Raw genomic sequence first — 21,009 nt, forward strand, 5'->3', positions numbered from 1 at the left:
AGCCTCCTTTTAAAGCTCTTTTGGGGGAATCAGGCACACTTGAGAATCTACTGAAAGCTGTGGACCTCGTCCTGGAAAACTCACACACACGCACACAGACACACACACACACACACACACACACTTTTACATATAACTGCAGGGAATTCTTAGATCTATTAGAATCCATAGATAGAACCCCCTCAGGGGTCCATGGACCTAAAGTTAAAGAACCTCTGGTCTAGGAAAAAAAGTTAACATTTATTGAGTACTTACTATATGTCAAGCACTATTCTAAGTGTCTTAAATAGATTTTCTCAGTCATAACAAGCTCATAGAGCAGGTACTACTGTTCTCTATTTTACTCATGAGAAAACAGTGGCAGAGAAAGTCACTTGCTCCAGGTCAAACAGCCAGTAAGTGGCAGAGCCTCGGTTGAAACCCAGGCACCCTGGCCTTGGAGCAGCTCCTCTTAGCCACAAAGCCACAGCTGTGAAATGAAACAAGTGGAAATCATTTCTTTGCACAGACCACTGCTGTAGCAGTTTCCTTTTTGTGTATGTTGGAGGGTGGGCAGGCATGTGGATAATTTGTGTGTCCAGAGGTCTGAGAAAGTAGAGATGACGTGGCAGTGGGTGGAGGAGAGACGCTTGGCCGAGTGGTACATGCCTACTACTGACTACTGTGCAGGGCACAGAACAAAAACTAATCAGGCCCTCTCTTGGCTTCCAAGGAATAGGCCTGTGGTGCTGACACTGGCCCTTGAGCTTTGAGACCTTGATCAAGTAGCCAGTTGAGATTAGTTCCAGGGTCACAAACTTAAACGCCTACAAGGCACCCGGAAAGCAAAGCAAATGCGAGAGGAAGGCTGGTGTAAGGCAGTGGCCATGGGAGGGGGGCCGTGACCAACTGGAGTGCGTGTCCTGTCTCAAAACATTCACTTTTCACAAGCCCCCAAATCCCGTGAAGGCCGAACAAAAGACATCCAGCCTGTGCGCCATCAGTCTGTGACCTCTGAGTAGACCGTTTCCTTTCCACTCTCTAGGTATTTCCAAGTCAGGAGTGCGGGGAATGCATTCTGTAAGCAAGGGACACAAGCTAGCCCGTGTGACAGTTAACGGCGTGATTTCCATTTTGTTAGAACCACGCTTTTCCGTGCTAACCAACCAAGCAGTAGTTCACTAGCAGACAAGTCCTGACACCAGAGGGGAAGAACACTCAGGCAGTGACAGTACACATCACATACCTCATACAGAGGGAGCATTCAAGGTCAGAGGCGTCAAAAGATGCGAGTGGAACACTGAGAGCAGGTTTGGCCCCCGGAGCAGCGGGAGGATCTGTGGTTTAGAGAGCAGAAGTCAGAGCTGAACCAACCTCGGTTTCACAAACAGCACTTCTGAGGCAAAAGAACCCAATTATTTTTTCAGCCTGCCACTCTCACCACCTCCCAGAGAATTGATTTAGTGGCCACGTGAGCCACTGAGAATGAGGTACCCTGAAACAGGCGCTCACGGGCTTCCAACAGTCCCATAAAGAGACGCGCAAGTCAGGGACCGTCCGGAGCCCTGGGGGCTTCCTTCAAATGCAACAGGCGCCTCACTCAACAAGCGGCGGCGGCAGCAACTCCGCGGACTGAGCCAGGCCTTCAGAGCTGACACTGAATCTTGGCACTGCCAGCGCTCTGGGAAAGGTATCAAGCTGCGGCTGCCGCTTCTCAGATGCCTGCCTACGGGAACACGACTGGGAAGGAGCGGAGTGAGGCCTGATCGCGCTGCCCTTGTCCTACGTTCCCGGAATGGGGATGGGGGTAGCCAGAGGCTGGCCTGGAAGGAGGTGACACCACCGAGGGCATGAGATGTCACTACTGGATGCCGTGCTCTCACAGAAGCCCCACAGGCACCCTGGAGGCGGCAGAGCTGAGAGCTGGGCCCCGTGCAGAGCTGCGGAGCCCTCCCGTGGAGGGTGAGGGACCTCCGCATAGTGGTGAGCCGGGCCCTCCTCCGAGCCGCTTGCCCCCCGGGGAGAGTCCGCACCTGCCTTAGACGCTTTCCTAGGCACCTCGGGGTCTTGGGGCTCGAGTTGGCCGCGCTTCCTTTTCTTCCCCTGGCATTTGCCGGTCTTGCTGGAGGCAGCCTGGGGAGAGGCAGCGGCCCCCTCCTCCTCCGCTCCATCCTGGTCTTCGGGGCCGTCTTGCTGCCTGTCCCCTTGCACCGGCACGAGGTTCACCGGGCTGCCTCTGTGCCCCCCGGCTGCTGCCGTCTCCTGACCAGAACAATGTGGGCGCTCCAGCGTTTCCTGGAAAGGAAGAGCCGAACATCAGGATCTCCTCATGACCAACGTCGTCCTCTGATACTTCTCCCCAGGGGCACAATGAGAAGATACCGCACAGTGTTGATCATCTAGAGGACGTGTAGCTTAACTGATGGGCGGTCACAGGGCACAGGCAGGCCCAGCTGGGGCGGAGCGGAGGAACCTCTGTCCGAGGCGAGGACAGAAAGGCGTGCGGGGAGAGAGTCTTTGGGCCGCGCTGAAGGGGGTGATGGCAAGTGCAGTGCCAGGCCCCGCTCCCCTCCAAATCAGTCCCCAGTCACTACCTGGGGGAAACCAAGGCATGCAGTGCAGCCAGGGTACATCCAGCCACTCAGTACTTCCTCTCACCCTCACTGCCATTCCGGGCCCTCCTCGAGCCCCACACCCAACTCCCAAAGAACTTTCGGGAAGATTCTGGCACAGGTGTGTTCACAGGCCTGCCGAGTGCCCTCACGCTCCAGAGCTATGTGTTATACTGGTCAAACTAGGGACAAATTAGTCTTTTCACTAGATTTGGGGTGAGAAGTCTGAAAAAGAGACAAGATCATTTGGCAAAACGATGCATAATGTCTCTAGCCTTTTAAAGAATTTTTGTCCAGGAGAAGGACCTAGGAAAAAACAAATCCAATGACAAGGTGTTTATGCAGGTTTACCTAGAGAACCCCTCTCTACTCCACATCCACAGCACATGGGTCAAAACGCTCACGCTGTTTTCTCCCCTCCAACTCCAACCAAAAAAATTGGTAGATAGATGAAAAATGGGCAGTGCACAGCTGGGAGAAAATGATGAGGTACGGAGAAAAAGGATGTGGGTTTTCTGAGTCCCTAACCTGGGGAGTTCAGGGGTTTTTTCAGCACTGTGGCACTGCCGCATCCTTTCCATGAGCCCCAGGCATAGTCTACACGGTACACCGCTTTGCAAGGCAAAGTCTGGGTGGAAACCCAATCCCTGCTCCCCAGCTGGCTCACATGGGAAAGCCAGGGGTGCTACTTTTCTTCATTTCAGATTGAGCTGCCATTAGAAGTCACCCCAGGGACTTTGGTTCAGTGTTAGGGCTCTCAATCCTGTAATAATGATCTCAAACACGTATTGAGATGCACTAGGGGTGCTTTGATTTCAGGAGATACTCTAAGTTCTGCCCCCCCCCACCCTTTTTTGAGTCAGGTACACCTGCATTTTATTCATTCTCCAGAGCGGGGAAAGAAGTCAGGGAGATGTAAGATTCTCACCTGTCAGAGAATCCAAGAAGCCACAGAGACCCCAGGGCTCACATACAGGGGAGGAACACGGATAACAGATGGTGGGCAGGCAGAGGTCCCGAGGTGCCTAGACCTTCAGAGCTCAACTCTGCCTTCACGTCTGCCCTTCTGAGCCCCAGCCTCTGCCCACTTGCCCTCTGCTGGGAAAGCTAGGGCCTGGAGACCATCGTTTTCAAAGACTCAAATACCTGCGACTTCCTAGGTCGCTTCCCTCTCCCCCGCTCCAAATATGTATTGGAAGTCTACTTACGTGTAAGACACGGTGCAGGAATATGAAATTACCTCCCCTTGGGGATCAAATGGAGTTGTCTTTGCACAAGGAACTTAGCTGGGAGCAGCTTGCACAAACAAAAAGCAGGAAAGGAGGGGCTGTCAGGCCCTCTTCCCAGGCTCCGCCCCTAAGCTGATAAAGCCACCCCGACTGAAGGGCTCCAGGGGAAGTGGGCCAGATCCTTTCTAGTTCTGTCAACTCTCTCTTTCAGCTGGATCCGACCAAGAACTGAAAACTGAACGTAATAAATCATCAACCCCGGGCCCCCGCCTAAAATCCAATTTCATCTTTAGGAAATAGCCTTCTAGCGAAGAACGCAGCCATGAGCGACTCCATTTCTTCTTTCTCGGGAACCGAATGAGGTAGGCGAGTGAGGGCTCACTCCCCATGTTTGCCCACAAAACAGCCGAACGAAGAGTCACGAGCGAGCTGGGTGAGTGGAGTTTTACCTGTGACAACTTTGGTAGATTATGGCTGGTGCCTTCAGTAGCCAATGACTCTACGTGTTCCTTTAATCTAGGGTGAGGTGCCAACAGCTTCAGGATATCGGGAGAATGTTCCTGAGAAGCCCCCGGGAATGATGGTGAAAAGAAACTAAGGAGAAGCTGTGACATAAAACAGAAGACTTCACTACTTAAGTTTCTACAGGTGCTTGGGTGAAGGGTGGGGGGAGGAAGGGGCAAAGGGCACAGCTTGCGGGGCCAAACTCCAGGGAGGAAGCCTTGGACCACAGACCCCGACACAGTGGGGTAGGGGTCCTCACTTCAGCGCATCGGAATTGCCTGGGAGCTTAGGGAAAGTCCAGGTTCTAAGTTCCCATGCCCGGCTCCCCCAGGTCTGAAGTGTGGCCCGAGAATCTGGATTTTGAAAAGGCACTACAGATGCCTTTGTCACCCTAGCCAGAGGTACAAACCACCACTCCACTGCTGCCATTCCATAGAAATATCTGCAGGGGGATTTCAAAACCTACCTAGGAGGAAAGAGGCAGAGGTGAAGACGGGAGAGAAACATCAGCTGGGGGACCTGGAGTCGTGTCGGTGACACCCCCATGGGTAGAAGGTGACAAATGTCATCGAGGTTCCTCGCTACTTCTTCCCACCCTGCCCATTTTGCTCCCTCCTCCATCAGCCCCGGACCATGAATCCCTTCAGCAGTGAAATGTCCGGAAAAGCAGAACCCAACCTTCCTTCCTCTTCTCCTAGTCTCTCCTCCCCGTTTCTGGCCTTCACTTTCCAGAGAATATCAGGTATCTTCCAGGACCGGGGGCAGGCCAGTTCCAGTCTATGGCTGGCTTCCTTTGCAATTGATAAGCTGGGGGCAGTGGTGCGGGGGCAGGTAGAAGACCCAGAAGGGACTGCGAGACAAAGATGTGCGGGCGCGCGGACGCTGCGCCATCGGCTGCCCACATCCTTGTTTCAGTTCTCCCCTGTGAAAGCGCCAGTCATCAGCATACATACGTATCTATCATGTGTAACACAACACAGGAAGGCAGGTCACTCACTTCTAAAACATATTCACAAGTTTGCCACTGAGACCCACTAAAGGGCGCTCCACCCTTTGTTCTGGGTAATAGGGTATTAACTCATCAGGAGAATCTGACCGAAACTCTGACCAAACTCTCTCTGGTTTGACTTGCTCTTTTGCTGGGCCCCAGCAGTTCCTTCATGATGTTCCTTCTGATGCCAGCACTTTCCACATAGCCAAGCCCTGCTCGTCCCTCAAGGCTCAGCTCCAGCACTACCTTCCCCTACTCCCCCAGCCTCCCTGATCTCTCCTGTCCTTCCGTGTTCTCGACTGCACCATAAGATAGCACCTTACACTACACAGTCTTGTGTTAGCCTCAAATTGCATTGCAGATGTAAGTCTGGTCACCTTCTGGAGGGCACGTGACAGATGTCCAATAAATACTCATCACACTGGATGGAACTGAATTAAGACACTAGCCATTCCAGGGCCCAGGGAGAGGCCTAGGGTTCAGACCCAAAGTCTTCAGACAGATGCCTCTATCTCCTCCCAGCTAGGAGTTGGTAAAGGAGTGAGGTGGGGAGGTACTCACAGTGACCAGGGCCATAAATGCCACCTTTCAGAGGCTCCTCCCGAGTGGCCCACCAGGACCAACCCACCTCTGAAGCAATCTCCCTGGAATTCTCCCAAAAAGAACAGTATCAGCCACAGGGCATCCCAAGGTACAGGGATAAAAGGGTAGAGTGCGGTGAGAGGGAAAGAGAGGCAGAGGGAACTCTAAGGAAACAAAGCAGAAGCAACAGCAGCGCTGACCTTCTTCCTTTAATACCTAAGATAGACTAGGCCTTCTCAGTGGCTTTGGAAAACAAAATTTGGGGTCGACTCTCAGTGGGAATGAGCATTCCACCTACGAACGGAAGTCAATTCCACTTCAGTGTCTGCCTTTGAAAGGCCCAAATGGCTCAAGAGGGCAAAAAAGGATCTGAGGTAAATACAAACATTAAAAAGAAACCCAGGCCTGTGAGTGGCTAAGGCAGCTAATTCATCCCAAGTGAGCCTGGACCATCTCTGTCATACCTTTATCCCTGGAATGGGAACAATCCAGTAAATAAGCACAGCGGAGGTCCTCAGTGTTCTTAGGTAACTGCCATGCCCTCGCCACACTCAGTGGAAACTCGCCTCTAAATACTCACCCCAGCTTCAGAACTCTGCAACACTCGTCACAGGCAAATGCTCGCTTGTATTGTCTGAAATTTATATTACACTATATAACAAGTGCAAGATTGTAAGGTAGGTCCTTGAGGACTGACACTGTGGCTTATGCCTCTCTGGGTCTCAGAGCTTAGCACAGTGTGTTCCCCTGCCCCGCTAAGGCAGCTGTGGAAATGACACTAGGTGGTCTGTAAAATCGGGCTGTAAAGAGAGATCAATCCAACTGATGATACCAGAGCCTCTCAGGCCAACTGGGAAATGGACAAATGAGAATAAAGGAACCACTCACTCCTGTGCCCAACACCTGCCTCTTCTGGCCTTTGCACACTCTGTCCCCCAAAGTCAAGGCTCTTCTAATCGCCTTTGTCCATCCATCCCAGACCCGGATAATTCCATTGCTGTTCTCCCCCCAGCCCCAGCAGTGGGTGCTAAGACTCCTGACAAGGCCTCCTGGGGCAGCAGGATGGTGGAGCAGCTCACAAGGCAGACTCTGGAAGCAGGTGGAGTTGGGTTTGATTGCTCTTTCACCAATCACTAGGTGTGTGACCTCAGGAAAGTCACCAAGCCTCAGCTTCCTCATCTGTCTCATCTGTAACATGGGCATAAATAATAGTACCTACCCTCATAGGGCCATTGGGGAAATTAAATTATATCTTCCCCATAAAGCCCATAGCACAGTGTGGGGTGCACAGGAAATGCTCAATAAATGTTAGCTGTTATTATTATTATTACTCACACTATGGAGTGCAGTTAAGATTTGGGAAAGGGTCCACAGCTTGGAGCAATTCTCTGCCACCAGCGCTCTGACTAACCAGGCCAAAGCAACTTCCCGGAAAAGAAACCTTCTGTGAGAGGCATAGCCTCCAGAGCTCAGCTTCCCCTAGTTCATTGATTTTGCTAAAGATTCCTTTCTGGGGCCTTCAGAAACCACTCCTGTCTCTTGCGCCCTTTCTTCATCCACTGCTCTGCCAAACTGTACTGGGACAGAGGCATTTGGGGAGTGGCGGTGAATAGGGAGTGGGAGAGCAGAGGCCACCACTGATTGCTAACATCCAACTTCCAGGCCAGTTAGCCAGACCGTGAGAATACATTGCGGAACAGTAAGCAACGAAGTCCACGAATTGAGGTTGCTTGAGCCTTCACTAATGCGCCCAGTATTTAAACAGTAACATCCACATTCTCCCAGGACTCAAGAGTTGGAATGACTGTTTGCATGTATTGTAATAGTCCTTGACTTATATTCTGTATGTGTTGTATTTCCAGCAAAGGAGCTGAAGGTTGGAGTTCTGCATATGGCAGGGCAGATGGGACCCAACATCCCTTCTGAGGAGCTGGCTGCCCTGTGTGACTGGTGAAGCTGTGACTTAGCTAAAGAAAAGTTCTACAACTGCAGGCAGCCTCACACACAGGACCTCTTGCCAACAGCCAGAATCTCCTCAGGGGGCCTCCATCCCCAAGTTAACTTATTTGGTTTTATTTTGTTTTGTTTGTTTCCCACTGACAACCCAAACCCCGAGTCAAAGAAGCAAGAACACCCCTCATCAGCTCCTACAGAAATGCAGGAACTGCTCGATCTGATTGTACACGCCAAAAGGATGGTGCTTCCGGGCCATCAGTTGGCACTTGTGTCTCGCTCCTGTCCCCTCAACCCAGGGAGCCACCCACTCAGGACCCCCAATCCCAGGAAGGGCAGTTCCCTCACTCCCCCCACCCCGGAGAGACAGAGGGGTGGGGGCCCACTGGGCAGCTGGACCTGACGTCATCTCAACTCACCCTTTGGGCTTCAGCTCTTGCTCTTTTGTTCTTTCCATCGAGGGACACACAATATAGAAACTCCCTTAGTGCTTCCTCCACCTTGCCTAGGGTGGCTAAGGCTTGCGCTTTTCTGAAGTGTGCCTGGAAGAAAACATGAGCATTCAATCCCATTCTTATCCACCTCTTGATGCTGCTATCGTTCACAACACCAGCTAACTGCTTCGTGGGTTTTCATTGTCGTGTGAAGGGTTTTAAAAGGACTATCTCATCTATAGCCCTACTAGGTAGGCAACTGTTCTGAAGCCCATTTTCAAGGAGATAAAACTGAGATCCAGAGAAATGACTCACCCAAAATAATAAGAGATTGTGGAATCAAGTTTTGAGCCTGGGACTGACTGATACCGAAGCCCAAATTCTCAACCACTGTGCCTCCGCCTCCCTCTCTCCCGGCCCCACCACTGTATTGGAGGAGGTACCAAATGTAGCAAGAACCCCCATTTGAGCACATACTAACCAGGTTTCAGGACCTGCCTGGATGGACCTTCCTGGTAACTGGTCTGTCAAGCAGAGACCTAGTCCATCTTACCGGCTGAGCGACCACCTACACTCAATGATCATTTATCAGAAGAGGCCCAAGTGAGCCAAGGCATGTGATCTCTCCAAGACCTCGAAGGTAGCTAGTAGCAAAGCTGGAACTAGAACTGTGCCCCTCCCCGCGAAGCAGACCGCCCTTTGGAGGACTAACCAGGGCCTGCGCAAACGCTTTGGCTCCGGTGGGCTCAGCCCCCTCGCCACGTCTTCAAATAGCATAAGAAGCTTTAGGGCTCCTCAGGGTCCAGACCCAACTGCCCTGGGAGAGGTGCATCCTGGGGAAGAGTGAGGAAAAAGAAAAGAGGTGGGAGGAGGGCTGCCTCCTCTCCGTGCCTTAGGACAGGTGCTCCTGGCAGCTTGGCTTGGAGGCTGCCCCTCAGGGGCCTGCTCCCCACTCCCTCAGCTCCACGGCTGAGCCCGAGGTTAACTTAGTGAAGGAAATAATGCAGGGTGCAGCTGCTGGGCACTCTAACATGCGGGGCCTCCCCTTCCGACATGCCTCTGCAGGCCACAGTGCCCTCCGGCTCGGGCCTGGCTACAGGGGCCAGCCGGGATCTGCCTTCCTGAACAGTGGCCCCTGCTCCAAGCCTCTTGGGGGCCTCCCCAAGAACTCCCCCTCCTTCTGGAGCCGGATGCATGGCTTGTTGCATCTTCCCAGCAGTGCTCCGGGGGCCCTCAGGAGAAAGGCTTGTGTGACATTTCAGGGCGGCTAGAGGGGATAAGTGTTGGCAGCCTCGAGAGGCTTTGGGATCTGACCAATCATACCAAGCAGCCACGCGTATATACTCCAGCTGCTCAGGGCCGCCAGCTCACCCTCCTGGAGCTGCACCGCCTGCAGGAAAATTTGAGAAGCACGAGCCCTGGCTGGGGGGCTGGAATAGGGCTGCACGTGATGAACTCCTCCCACAAGGGCGTTTCATATAGAAACGGTGGGAAATATGCAAATCAGGGTGTGAGGCGGCTCTGAATCAGAAGCACCGTTCAAGTCTTCTCTCGACCCCCAAGTCAGCAGAGGTCTCTCGTCACTGCCTCTCTGCTTACGCCAGCACTTTGGGGAAATGAACTCCTGTTTAATATTTCCACCAACTCTTCCTTCACTGGGGAAGTCACTTTTCCTGTTTCATCCAAGATGGTCCACTGCTTACTCAGCCTTGTTTCCCACTGCACTGTCGAGGCCCCAACCCTTAGGGGGCCTAAGCAGAAAGAGTTGCAAGAGAAGTCCTCTTACGCCCAGGCAGCTCACTGGCCCGCACCACTACAAGGCCTGAAATAGCTCCCACTGAAGCTCCTGTGGGTTAAGACTTTGGTGACTTTGAATAAACTGTAATTGTGCTCCTTGGGAAAGAGAATATACTAATCCATCATCATTCATGAAAACCTTCTCATGAAAGAACATACGAGATTCACTCTGACATTAATGGCCCAGTATGCAGCTCCACAATGTTTTATCTGAAGTTCCCAGATCCTGAAAACAGTCTGATAATCCAATATTTTCATAAGCTTGACATCAGAATCATTAGGTGGCAAAATCTCACCTAAAACGATGTGTGTTACAGTCTTTGTCCCACTTCGTGTGTATTTTCATGTAATATCCTGCAGAAATAGCGTGTGTGACTATGGGGCGCTGTCCAGAGCTCAAACCTGGGCTTTGTGAGATTGGGAACATTCTGGATTCTGAACATATCTGGCCCCACAGGATTCAGATAAGGGATCACAGCCTTGGATGAGTTGGGGTTGTGTAGAGAGAGCACCACACCAAGAGCCAGCGTTACAGCTCACAGAATGGTCTCTTGGCCATGCTCACCTGTAACCCTCACTGCACCCCTGTGAGGCGATCAGGGCAGACAGCAAGATCTTCCTTTTGCAAACTAGGACACTTAGGGTTCAGAGAGTGAAGCGACTTCCGCATGGTCACTTAGCTTGCAGGTAGTAGAGCCCAGGCTCAAATCTAATCTTCTAAACAAAATATTGAAATGTGGCTGAGGGCCAGTCCTGAGGCCTGACAGAGATGCAGAAAGTGACACTTTGCACCCTGGCATCTTGAGAGATGCTGAACCTGTCTTTCTCCCCACCCCTCCACGTGACCTACATGTTTAGGGGAACCGGCAGGCTGACTGACTACATTAAGGACTTGAGATGGCAGAATGAGCCAGCAATACTTCTCTCTCCCTCCTGTTTCTACTGTCCTGGGAAAAGAATGATGCTGTTGACGGCAGACACATGCAACGCTATGTGCCAGGCACTGTTCTAAGTGTCTGCGTGCATTAGCTCATGTAATTCTCACAACAAACCCTGTGAAGTAGGTGCTTTGAATATCCTCATTTTATAGATGAGGAGATGAGGTACAGGGAGGTTAGGTAACTTGCCAAGGCCGCACAGCTAGTAAAAGTAGCAGAGCTGGGACATAAACTCAGGCAGTCTGGCTCCCAAGTCCCTGCTCTAGAGAGTCACAAGGCCCAGGCTGCTCTGCGGGTCATCAGTGGAAGATCAGGTTGGGGAGGAATCCAGCTCCCTTGCAGATCCCTAAGTCACCCTTTGTCAAGGGACCCCCCAGCTCCTCTGAAGAGCCTTCTCCCTGCTCTGAGTGAGGGAGGCGGTCCTTCCTGCCAGTTCCGGTCTACAGTATAATTCCTTCCCATCCCTCCCATCCCACACTCACCTTAAACCCCATGGGGCGGAGCTTACATGCTATTTCTGCATCATGCAGTGCATCCTCATGAGACTCCAAGGTGAAATAGATTTGAGACCGGTTGCTGTACAGCAAGTGGTCATTTGGAGCTGCCAAAATGAGAAAAAACAAACAAAAAAACCTTGAGCAAAATGGCAAGTTATCTAGGACTTTTCTGCTAGGGACCCAAAGGCATAAGCTCGATCTCCAGCCCTAATATTGCCCTGCCTACCACACCCCCTAGCCACTCTGGGTCTGAGCTTCCCCAACTGTAAAGAAGTCATTTTTCCCCTTCTCTCAAGCAGTTCCTTAGAGGGCCTGTGGTGTCAGTGGTGCATTAGCAACTTTGACTCTCGCACCCTGGAACTCTCGCACCCTGCTTCATGGCCATGGCTAGCAACTGGCAGCCTGGCTTCTGGGTGAGGTATTGCCCACAAGGAAACAGGCCAGGGAGGAAGGAGAAGGGGATGGCCAGATGTGACCCCCATCCTTGCCACCAGGAAGACAAGTCCCAGTTAGTCTCCCGGTGATATCAGCGACATCTCTGTCTACAAACCCCAGCACACGTGAAGTTCTTCTGAAGAAAACAGAAATGCATCTGCAAGCCTCCATCCTCTCATTACAGATAGGCAGATGTGAATGGACAAGGCTTCTGGGAATAAAGTGAGGTTGGCTCTCATCAATACTCTGAACCACTAGATGCCAGGGCTGGAAAGGCCTTTAGAGATCATCTGGCTCAATCAACCCATTCTTCAAGGAGAATCAAGCCCAGAGAGGGGAAGGCACCTGCTCAAGTCTAGCTAGCTGGCCAGACTCATTACTAACTTGCAGACTTTGAATCTGGGGTGGGAGACAGGTTCCTTTTTTTCCGAAGGGGAGTGTAGTACTTCGAATAGTAAGGAAGAGAGACTGGCCATCTTCCGGCACCAAGATACTCTTTGTTGGGGAGGTCCCTTTCCTCTTAGAAGGGTGAAGAGATCTTGACATTTTTCACCTTGACTCCTCTGGTGGTGCAAGGAAGAACCCCCAGGGGAAAGTGGTGACAGCAACAAACTGGGAGGAGGAGGAGGGCAGGAAGGGGCTTTCGTGGCCCTTGGGGGTCGGCTGAAAGGAATAGAACCTCCCTTGGAGACCTGGGCGTAAGCGGTTGCCACCTGTCTACGTCATACTGTCCTGCTCTTCCCCAGGGACTGGGCTCCACCTTCTGCTGCGGGAACAGGCTTTGTTGGGGTTTTTCCCCCAGGGGTGTGCAGAGGGTTCGCCTGGGTGCCCATTACTTGCTCTTAAAACATCAGTCAAGAGTTTGCAGTCTCCTCTGTCCCTTTCCTTGCAGCACACACTGTGCTTTGCTTGGGCACACGGGGTCTCGTTCCTCCCCCTCCCCCACTACCTGTTGCAAGCTCGGGTGGAGATGCAACACGTGGAGGCGCCAGCCCACCCCCTCCTCCACCCTTCCGAGTGGGGCTCAGGGCACCCTGGGATCCCAGAGCCCTGTCTGCCCAGCCCTGTCGCCTCCTCCCCGGCACGCTTCGCCAGACACCGCGCCCCGCCGCCGAGCTCCTGGCAGCCGGCCTGAGCTGGGCAATACCCGCGGCTCGGCGGCCACTTCCTGGGTCCAGACGCGGGGGGTCGGGGAGGGGGGAGTCGTTCCCTGAGGGAACTCGGGCGCCCTAGGGCGGCCCGAGGCGCGGGACTGCCCACATCGCCCTTGAGGCCGCAAAGACCACCCATCCCTCCTCAGGCGGCACGGGAAAGCGGGACAGAGGCGGCCCCCTTGGCAGCCAGCCCACGGTCCCCGAGGATCCCCGAGCCGTCGCCTGGCCGGTCGCCCTCTGGTCTGTCGGGCTGGTGTTCGAGGCGAGAGCGCAGGCTGCGGGCGGTCGGGCGCGGGGGGGGGGGCATCTATTTCAGCCGAGGATCGTGTGATAGGAAGCGGTGACAATGAGTCACAGGGCGACGGGGCGCGAGCGCTCCCCCCACCCCGCCCGCACACGCTCCCGGGATGGTTTCCGAGGCGAGCGTGGCCCACTTCAGCTACCTCAGCCGTTACACAATCCCGCCCGCCCGCGCGGAGGAGGGGCCGCCCGGCCCCGGCCGCTCGCGGCCCTTATGCAACCAGTGCTCTCCTGACCTAATTCCACGCCGGACCCACCCCACCGGGAGCCGCGGCCCCGGAAGGGACAACTCCCGGCAGCCACGGCGGCCCCAGGCCGGGAGGGAGCTGCAGACGCAGGCGCCGACCGAACGAACATCCCAGGCTGGCGGGAGCCCAGAGGCCCCGGCGCGCGAGTGGGAAGGGTGCGAAGTTCCCCTGCTGGCCCGAAAGCTACGGACAGGTGTTAAGAGGGGCCCGTGCGCGCAGCGACAGAAGGAGAAGGCGAGCCCGAGAAACAGACGGTGACACGGAGCAAGAGCCAGAGTGACAAAGATACGGAAAGAAAGAAAAAGACGGAGAAACAGAGCGACACAAACAGAAGCAGGGACTGAGACACGCAGAAACACACAAGCTAACAGGAGACACAGAAGAAGACAAAGAGCAAGGAGATAGACAGAGACCCAGAGAAAGGGCCATGAACCAGCAGAGACAGAGAAAAAGTCGGAGACGGAACTCCAGAGCCCCCCTCCCCCACTCCGGTCGCGGTCCATCCCAAGGTCCGCGCGCCCTCCTCCGCCCGGGCCCACCCCGCAGCTCCCCGCCGGGCTCGTGCCCCCACCCGCCCCGGCCCCGGCGGCACGGTGGCCTCACCCAGCCTAACTGCCTCGTTGTACTTGAGCAGCGCCGCCTCCACCTGGCGCTCGCGGTACAGCCGGTTGCCCTCGTGCCGGAGTTGCGACGCCCTTGCCGGGCCCGGGAACAACTTCCCGAGGAGGCCGCTGAGCACCACGTTGACCCGCAGCGGCGGCGCCTGCTGCCCAGCTCGCCGGGCCCCGCGCGCCCGCCCGGTGGCCACCATCAAAGCGGAGAGTTTGACCCCGCACAGCGCACAGCGCCGGTCGGCTGCCCGCCCGCGTTCCAGGCACAGTTTACAAAAGGTGTGTCCGCAGGACAAGGACACGGGGTCTGAGAGAAATCCATGGCACTTCCGGCACTTGAAGCCGTCCCACACCTCGGTGGCCTCGGCGGCCGTCGCCGCCCCTGCCTCTTCCGCCGCCAGAGCGCAGCTCGCCCCGCGGCTCCCGTCCGGGGGCTCCGGCGCCGGCTCCTCGCCTTGAGGGACTTTCTCGGCCAGGCAGCGCACCAGCTGCTCCAGCTGCTCGGCCACCAGCTGCTGCCGCTCCGAGAGCTGTCGGTACACCTCGAGGGCTTCACGGAGGCGCCCCCCAGACGCCAGGGCGTCGGCCTGCGTGAGCAGGACTTTGCACTCCGGCGTCGAGGCCCTCGGAGGACGCTCCTGCGGCGGCGGCCGAGTCGGTAGAGGTGCGGGGCCTTCTGTAGCCGCCTCTGGGTGGGGGCCCGTGTCTCCGCGGGCCGGTGATGCCGCCGGCTCCGCCAGCTCTAAGTTGTTGCTGCAGAGCTCGGCGGGCAAGCTCAGCATCTGTTCAGTCTGAAATGAATCCATAGGGAGAGGAACATGCGTGGGGAAGAGGCGTCTAGGGGCCGGGGACGCGGAGCAGGGAGCGGCGGCTGGAGGGAATCGGGGCTGCCACGGCCGCCGCTCTGCCGCTCGCCGGTCCCTGCAATGCCTCCGCGAGCTCCATGCCGGCCGCCCCGCGCCGCCTAATAACTGTCTTGTCTCAGCAAAGTGTTATATAAAACGACACCACGTGACGCGCCGCCAAGCCGCTCATTGGCCGGCGGCGGGGCGATTGTTACAAAACCAGACAGTTTTGTAACAGTGTTGTGCTTGCTTCTGTGGGCTTAGCTTTTCTTGGCTTCTTTTTGCGGTTGTTTGTATTTACACTCTGTCTTAGTTCCCCCTCGCAATGTGGTTCCTTTTCGGAAGACGGGGAGAGAAAGAAAAAACCCAGCGTCTTCTCCTGGACTTCTCCGTCTCCAAACCCTACCCCATCCCTCCTCCAAACCCGTCAGCAAACAGGTCCTCTCTGCCAGCCGCCTGCTAGCGGTCCCCTCTCCCCTCAAGAGGCCGGTACCTCGAGGCACGCAGTCCGCCAGGTCTTTAGGGACGCCGGAGGCTTGCCCTCCCAGGGGCGACGGCGGCTGTCTGCGAAGGGAAGCGGGTTGGGAGGGTCCCCGGGCAGCCCCCACTCGGGTACCGGCCCGGCTCCTCACACCCGGGGTCCCTGGCCACCTTCCCCAAGGAGTCCCCCAAAGGTAGTGAGTGCGGTTATCCGAGAGCGCTTGATCTCCTGTGCCGGGAAAGACTCGGAGCAGCGGGCCCGGCGGGCTCAGCAGTTTGGCGGCGCTCGCTGAGCGGAGAGGGACATGCGGAGAAGATGCGCTCGCCGGCTAGCGCCCGGAGGAGGCCCCCCGCGCGCCCCGCTTCCTCACCTCTCTCTCCTCCAACGCTGGAACCTGCGCTGGGGCGGGAGGCCGGCGCCCCGGCCCTGGGGGCCACCGGCAGGATGGGCGCGGCCGCGAGCACAAGGCCTGCTGGGGTCCGTGGGCACTCCGGGAGCGTGGGAGAACGGCGGGCGGAAGGCGGGAACCCAGAGCGCTGCTCGGGAGAAAGTCCACGAGTCCCGGCGCACTCCAGCGGCCGGCCCCGCTGCCTGCCGGTCCGCCGCTCCAGAGCGGAGACTTCCGACGCAGGCGTGTCACAGTGGGGGGCTGCGCCCAAGCCGCGATGCTTGGCTCACAACGGCTAGGGGTCTCAAGGGTGCCCCGCTTCCTTCCAGAAGGCCAGAGTGAACCGCCCACCCCACGTCTCCCTCCCACCCCCACACTTCGGACGGGAGCCACTCGCTCAAATAAGGGTCCTGCTGCTCCAAGCAGGGAGGTGGGGTCTGGACTTGTCTCCGGCTCAGTGGGCCTGCGGAGTCGGCAGGCTCTCGGTACTGCCTGGAGCCACGGCCGAGGTAGAATGCCGCCGCAGAGGCCTGAGGACCTACAATGGGCGCCTGCTCTGGCCATTTCTTAGCTGAGTGACCTTGGGCTAGTGATCTAAAACTCTGGGAGCCATCGTTTTGGCTTCTGAACCAGTGTCAAGGATGACTAGTTATGTTTCAGAGCTGGGAACCACAGGCTCCATCCGGGCTGTGTCTCTTTAGGTCATTAATCCCCCTTGAGTCAACACCAAGGTCCCAGAGAACAGGTACTGTGCAGCTATCCTTAGAGCCTCCCTCTGAGACAGGATGGGGGGAGAGGGTCAGAAGGGAGAAGGGACACGGGCACATGGGGAAAGGGACCAAGAAAAGAAACCAGAGGAACTCAGGATGTAGGGAAGAAGGCACACATCGGAAAACCTGGCTTGCAGCCCTGGCTTTGTCATAACTTGCTGTGAGACTTCGGGCGAGTCCTCCCACAAGGTCTTAGTTTGACAAGGTCTTGTCCTAATGTCCAAGGTTCCCTCCAGCTTGAACCTTGACAGCCTTCTATCCTAAAACTAGATGTCATGATACCCAACTCAACTACTTAAGTACAAAAGACTAGTCCAGATGTTGTGGGAGATGGTGGCTTGGACAAGGGGGTGAGGTCAGCAGTAGTAGTGGAAGGGCAGGGGTGGCTAGATGGCTGTCCTCTTCTTCAAGGTCAGGCCTGAGCTAGAGTTTGAAGCTGGGGGAGTCAGGAGGCCAAGAGGTGGAGGAGAAGACTATGCTGGGCAGTTGGGGAGAAGCTGGAGCTCCTGCTGACTTGCTGTCTAAGGGGAGCTCCTTTCACCTTCAGTTTCCCCTGTTAATTGAATGGGGTCTATCAGTCCGTTCAGGCTGCTATAACAAAACATCATAGACTGGGTGGCTTATAAACAACAAACGTTTATTTCTTACAGAGAAATTTATTTCTGGAGACTGGGAAGTCCAAGATCAAAGTGCTGGCAGATCCAGTGTCTGGTAAGAACCCTCTTCCTGGCTCAAGACAGCTGTCTTTTTTCTGTAGCCGCACATGGTGGAAAGGGGCAAGGGATCTCTGTGAGGTCTTTTATAAAGGCATGAATCCCATTCATGAGGAACCCTCATGACTTAATCACCTCCCAAAGGCCCCACCTCCAAATACCATCACATTGGGGATTAGGTTTCAACATATGAATTTTGGCGGGGGGGGGGGGACACAGTCTGTAGCAGGGTTCCAGGCATTAATTATCTGCCTGTCCCTTCTGGCGCCTGTGAGGAGGGATAATCTGTGGGGCAGGTAAAGAGATTTATATGAAAGGGCCATGAGATGGAAAATGATGACCTCTTAATTCAAAAATTTTATCCCTTTGACAAGTTTTAAAAATAGATATTGGTTATCCAAAATTGTCTTCCAGATGCAGATTTGGGTTGTGCCTTTGCTCCCTGGACCACCTCGACAAGTAAGCATTCCCTGGGTTGGCTTCCCTCCCTTACCCGCCATGGCAAGGAGGCAAGGAGAAGGCCAAGTCAGGCAGCGGGTTTCATTCAGTCCTGCAGACTTCGAGTGGAGTTGCTCTCATCAGGTGGCCCCTCCGGACAGCTGTGTGTGCCATGGCTAACCAGGAACTTAGGAAGGTTGAAAGCTGCCAGTGTGTTGCAGGGTGCAATGGTGCAAAAGGCAGCACCATCCACTCACTACCAGGCCACGTGAGAGTTTTATGTTGCATTTTCACATCAGGACTGCCTGTAGGATAACACCCAGTGGGTTTCTATTGAATACTGGAGAACATTACCACAATGCTTGTCCTTCCTTCTTTCTTTAAACAAACATTCCATTGGTATTCATTTGTGGACCAACTCACAAATCTCCTACTCAAAACTTCTTCTCCTCTGCCCTTAATGATTGAAGTTCCCTAGAACTTGACGATGAGGGGAGAGGAGAAATTGAGAACGCTTTTTCAGATGCCAATATTCCCTTTAAAGGGCTGGGTCCTTCAAACCTCCATTTATTTTGCCAGCATCCCCTCCTGGCTAAGGTTAACCAAGAAAAAGAGCAAGAGTTGATCCGCTCCTCCTTTTCAACTGACTTACAGCAAGTTTTCCAACTGGGCCCTGAGGATTCTCGCTGGGGCCCAGAGGAGACAGCAGGCAGGGTTCGACTCTAGCTCCCCTCAACCAGGGCAACCTTGTGTCCACCTGTTTCATGTAGTGAGCTTTGGGGATGATTTCATTGAAGAAAGTCTTTCCCTTCCTTAAAATTAAAACGTTTGAAAACTGTAGCAGTTTTCACCTCTTTTAACATATTTGCTGAGCATCTTCTATGTACCAGGCACTGTTCTAGGTATTGGAGATATATCAAAGCAGCACTTCGCTCCCAGGTCCTCCCTTATATATGGTGGCAGCTTTTCCCCACACATTCTTGTCCCGGCCTCCCAGGCCAACTAGAGGGCAAGGACTAGTGTCTTATGTCTTTCATTTCCTCCTCAGGGGACAGTATTTGAACAGACCGTACTGAACACTGCAGTGGACATTCTGACCCTACATGGGAGTGTGCAGAGGGACAAGAGGAAACCCAGCTAGAATATGTCATACCTTTGCCCTGGGTTGTTCACAGAGAGAGAGGGCATGCAGATAATTAAGGGTTAACAGTCCTACACTTGGGAAGGACTGGTAACAGCTCTGGGATGGAAGAATCCAGTCAAAGCCAGGGAGCTGCAGTGAGGAATGAGCGACACCGCCACACACACACACTCTCTCTCTCTCTCTCTCTCTCTCACACACACACACACACACACACACACACACACACACACACACTCACACTAAGCATGGAAGCTTGGCCAAAGCATTTACTTGTTCTTTACTTGAGTTTCTCATTTTATAAACTGGAGATGATCCATCGATTATGTAGTCCTTAGAGGAAAAAAAATTAGGCATGGTGGGCATTAAAGACATTGACATGAAAAAGGCTGCCCTTGCTATCTAGAGTAGCCAAAAAATCCAAAGCTAAAAGAAACTTTACAGATCAGCCCCGGTTTCACAAGTGAGGGAACCAAGGGCTAGAGAAGGCGAGCGACTTGCTGCAGGTCACAATGGGAGTTTGTGACAGAGCCAAGATTGGAAGCTAGGGCTCTTGCCTCTTTGTTTAAAGTTCTTTCCATGTGACCAGAAAGCTTCCAAAGGACACAGAGCGTCTCCCAAATAAATAAGAAATTATTTCAGATTTCCGAATTACAAGATTTGCCATTCAACAAATATTTACTGAAGAGATACTAGGTGCTAATGGAGCTGGCATTTGCGGGGCAATAAGAGAAGGGTAGGTCATGGTTTTTACCCTCCAGTAGCTAACTGAGGAAACAAGAGGCAAAGATTTGAAACAGTTAAGTAAAAATAACAAGCAGTATGTGAGAAGTGCCAAAATTGGGGGAACAGTGAGTCCAAGGGAGAGCTCAAAGGAGACAGAACGCAATGCTTCCCATCTCGTAGCAAAGGTTCCTTTAAGCTGAGTTGGAGAGGATTTACATAGAAAAGTTAAAGACCACCCCGATGCTCAAATCAAGGGGGTTCCCTTCACCCTGGGGGCCACTTGGCCGGGAGAAAGGAGAAGAAATCCAAGTAAGCCAGGCTGGGCAAGGCCCAGGAATTTGTATTTTTAAAGGCCACCATGTGATTACCATGCTCAGCCAGGTTTGAAGTTCACCCGTGTAAAGGGTAACGCAGAATAGACTGGATAAGGGCACCCCACTCCTCTCCCTAGCGCACCCAGCTTCTCTGGGGGTAGGCACCAATAAATCTTGTCTACATTTTACTGAAGGGAAAACTGAGGGTCCAGAAACTTTCGATGATGTGTTCCAGGTCATTCAGTAAGTAGTGGGGACTCGGTTTCTTGCCAACCAGTAGAAACCGAAAGATCATAATACACCATCCCGAAGAAGATTTTGCTTCATTTCTCTGTAAGACAAGTCAGACCCGCTTGGTTAGCTAGAGAGTTCGTTGCCCAGAGTACAAAAAGGAGCAAGTCTCTGGAGCTGCCAGGTGTGTGGGACAGAGCCCAGGGCGACGGTAGTTGCTGGGAGATCAGAGTTCTAACTTTGCTGTGTGACTCAGCCCAAGCCACTTCCCCTCTCTCTTTGTCCTTCACCTATTAATAACGATGTCCCACGTCACGTTGGGATAGCTACCAGTGATGGAAAATGCACAGCGCGGTTAGTTCCGATGTGATTCCTGGGAACAGAAGGGATCCACAGCCATCTGCCGACTGTTGTGAGTAAAATATGTGCTGGCTGCCTTCGGAGCAGAGGCATTTTCTTCCCAGGAAGAGGGTGGGCTAGAGGCCTGAGGCTGGACTCTGCCCTCTTCAGGGGCATTGACCAATGCGAGGCTCTAGAGATCCTGGCAGAGCGCAGTCTGGTCTTAGGAGGAAAAAGAAAGAAAAGGCAGGTTATCTGGAGGGAAAGCAGCAAACATTCATCAGAAGGAAATTATCTGAAGACTTTGGCAGGACTGGGAAATGGGTAAAATCAAGGCTTGGATCTTCTTTTATAAATTG

The 21,009-nt window shown here is 54.0% G+C and overlaps 1 protein-coding gene and 2 long non-coding RNA genes across 10 annotated transcripts in view; 1 reads left to right on the forward strand and 2 right to left on the reverse strand.

The window, feature by feature from the left end:
• Positions 1-15,215, reverse strand: part of LONRF3 (LON peptidase N-terminal domain and ring finger 3) — a 36,724-nt gene extending 21,509 nt beyond the window's left edge. For 2 of the 4 annotated variants that reach the window (XM_073799326.1, XM_073799327.1), the window contains exons 1-6: positions 14,257-15,215; positions 11,502-11,620; positions 8,270-8,392; positions 4,270-4,425; positions 2,013-2,274; positions 1,226-1,316 (exon numbers count right to left, since the gene is read on the reverse strand). In XM_073799326.1, the coding sequence (XP_073655427.1) occupies positions 1,226-1,316; positions 2,013-2,274; positions 4,270-4,425; positions 8,270-8,392; positions 11,502-11,620; positions 14,257-15,070 (1,565 nt within the window). In that variant the 5' untranslated portion in view covers positions 15,071-15,215. The remainder of the gene's footprint in view (positions 1-1,225; positions 1,317-2,012; positions 2,275-4,269; positions 4,426-8,269; positions 8,393-11,501; positions 11,621-14,256) is intronic. The other 2 variants (XM_019949589.3, XM_033849389.2) reach the window with 1 other exon arrangement.
• On the forward strand, positions 14,799-19,282 carry LOC117310256 (uncharacterized). 2 transcript variants are annotated; one of them, XR_004524432.2, is made up of 3 exons: positions 14,799-14,928; positions 17,399-17,459; positions 17,876-19,282. It is a non-coding gene; the product is annotated as an uncharacterized lncRNA (long non-coding RNA). The 2 variants fall into 2 exon arrangements; XR_012329292.1 differs by lacking the exon at positions 14,799-14,928 and adding an exon at positions 15,146-16,723.
• A 19-nt stretch (positions 19,283-19,301) lies between these two features.
• LOC109552483 (uncharacterized) overlaps positions 19,302-21,009 on the reverse strand; it is an 85,501-nt gene continuing 83,793 nt past the window's right edge. For all 4 annotated transcript variants that reach the window (XR_012329288.1, XR_012329287.1, XR_012329289.1 and 1 more), the window contains one exon: positions 19,302-20,872. This is a non-coding gene — a long non-coding RNA (uncharacterized lncRNA). The remainder of the gene's footprint in view (positions 20,873-21,009) is intronic.

Source organism: Tursiops truncatus, chromosome X (genome assembly GCF_011762595.2).
Source record: "Tursiops truncatus isolate mTurTru1 chromosome X, mTurTru1.mat.Y, whole genome shotgun sequence".
Lineage (NCBI taxonomy): Eukaryota > Metazoa > Chordata > Mammalia > Artiodactyla > Delphinidae > Tursiops > Tursiops truncatus.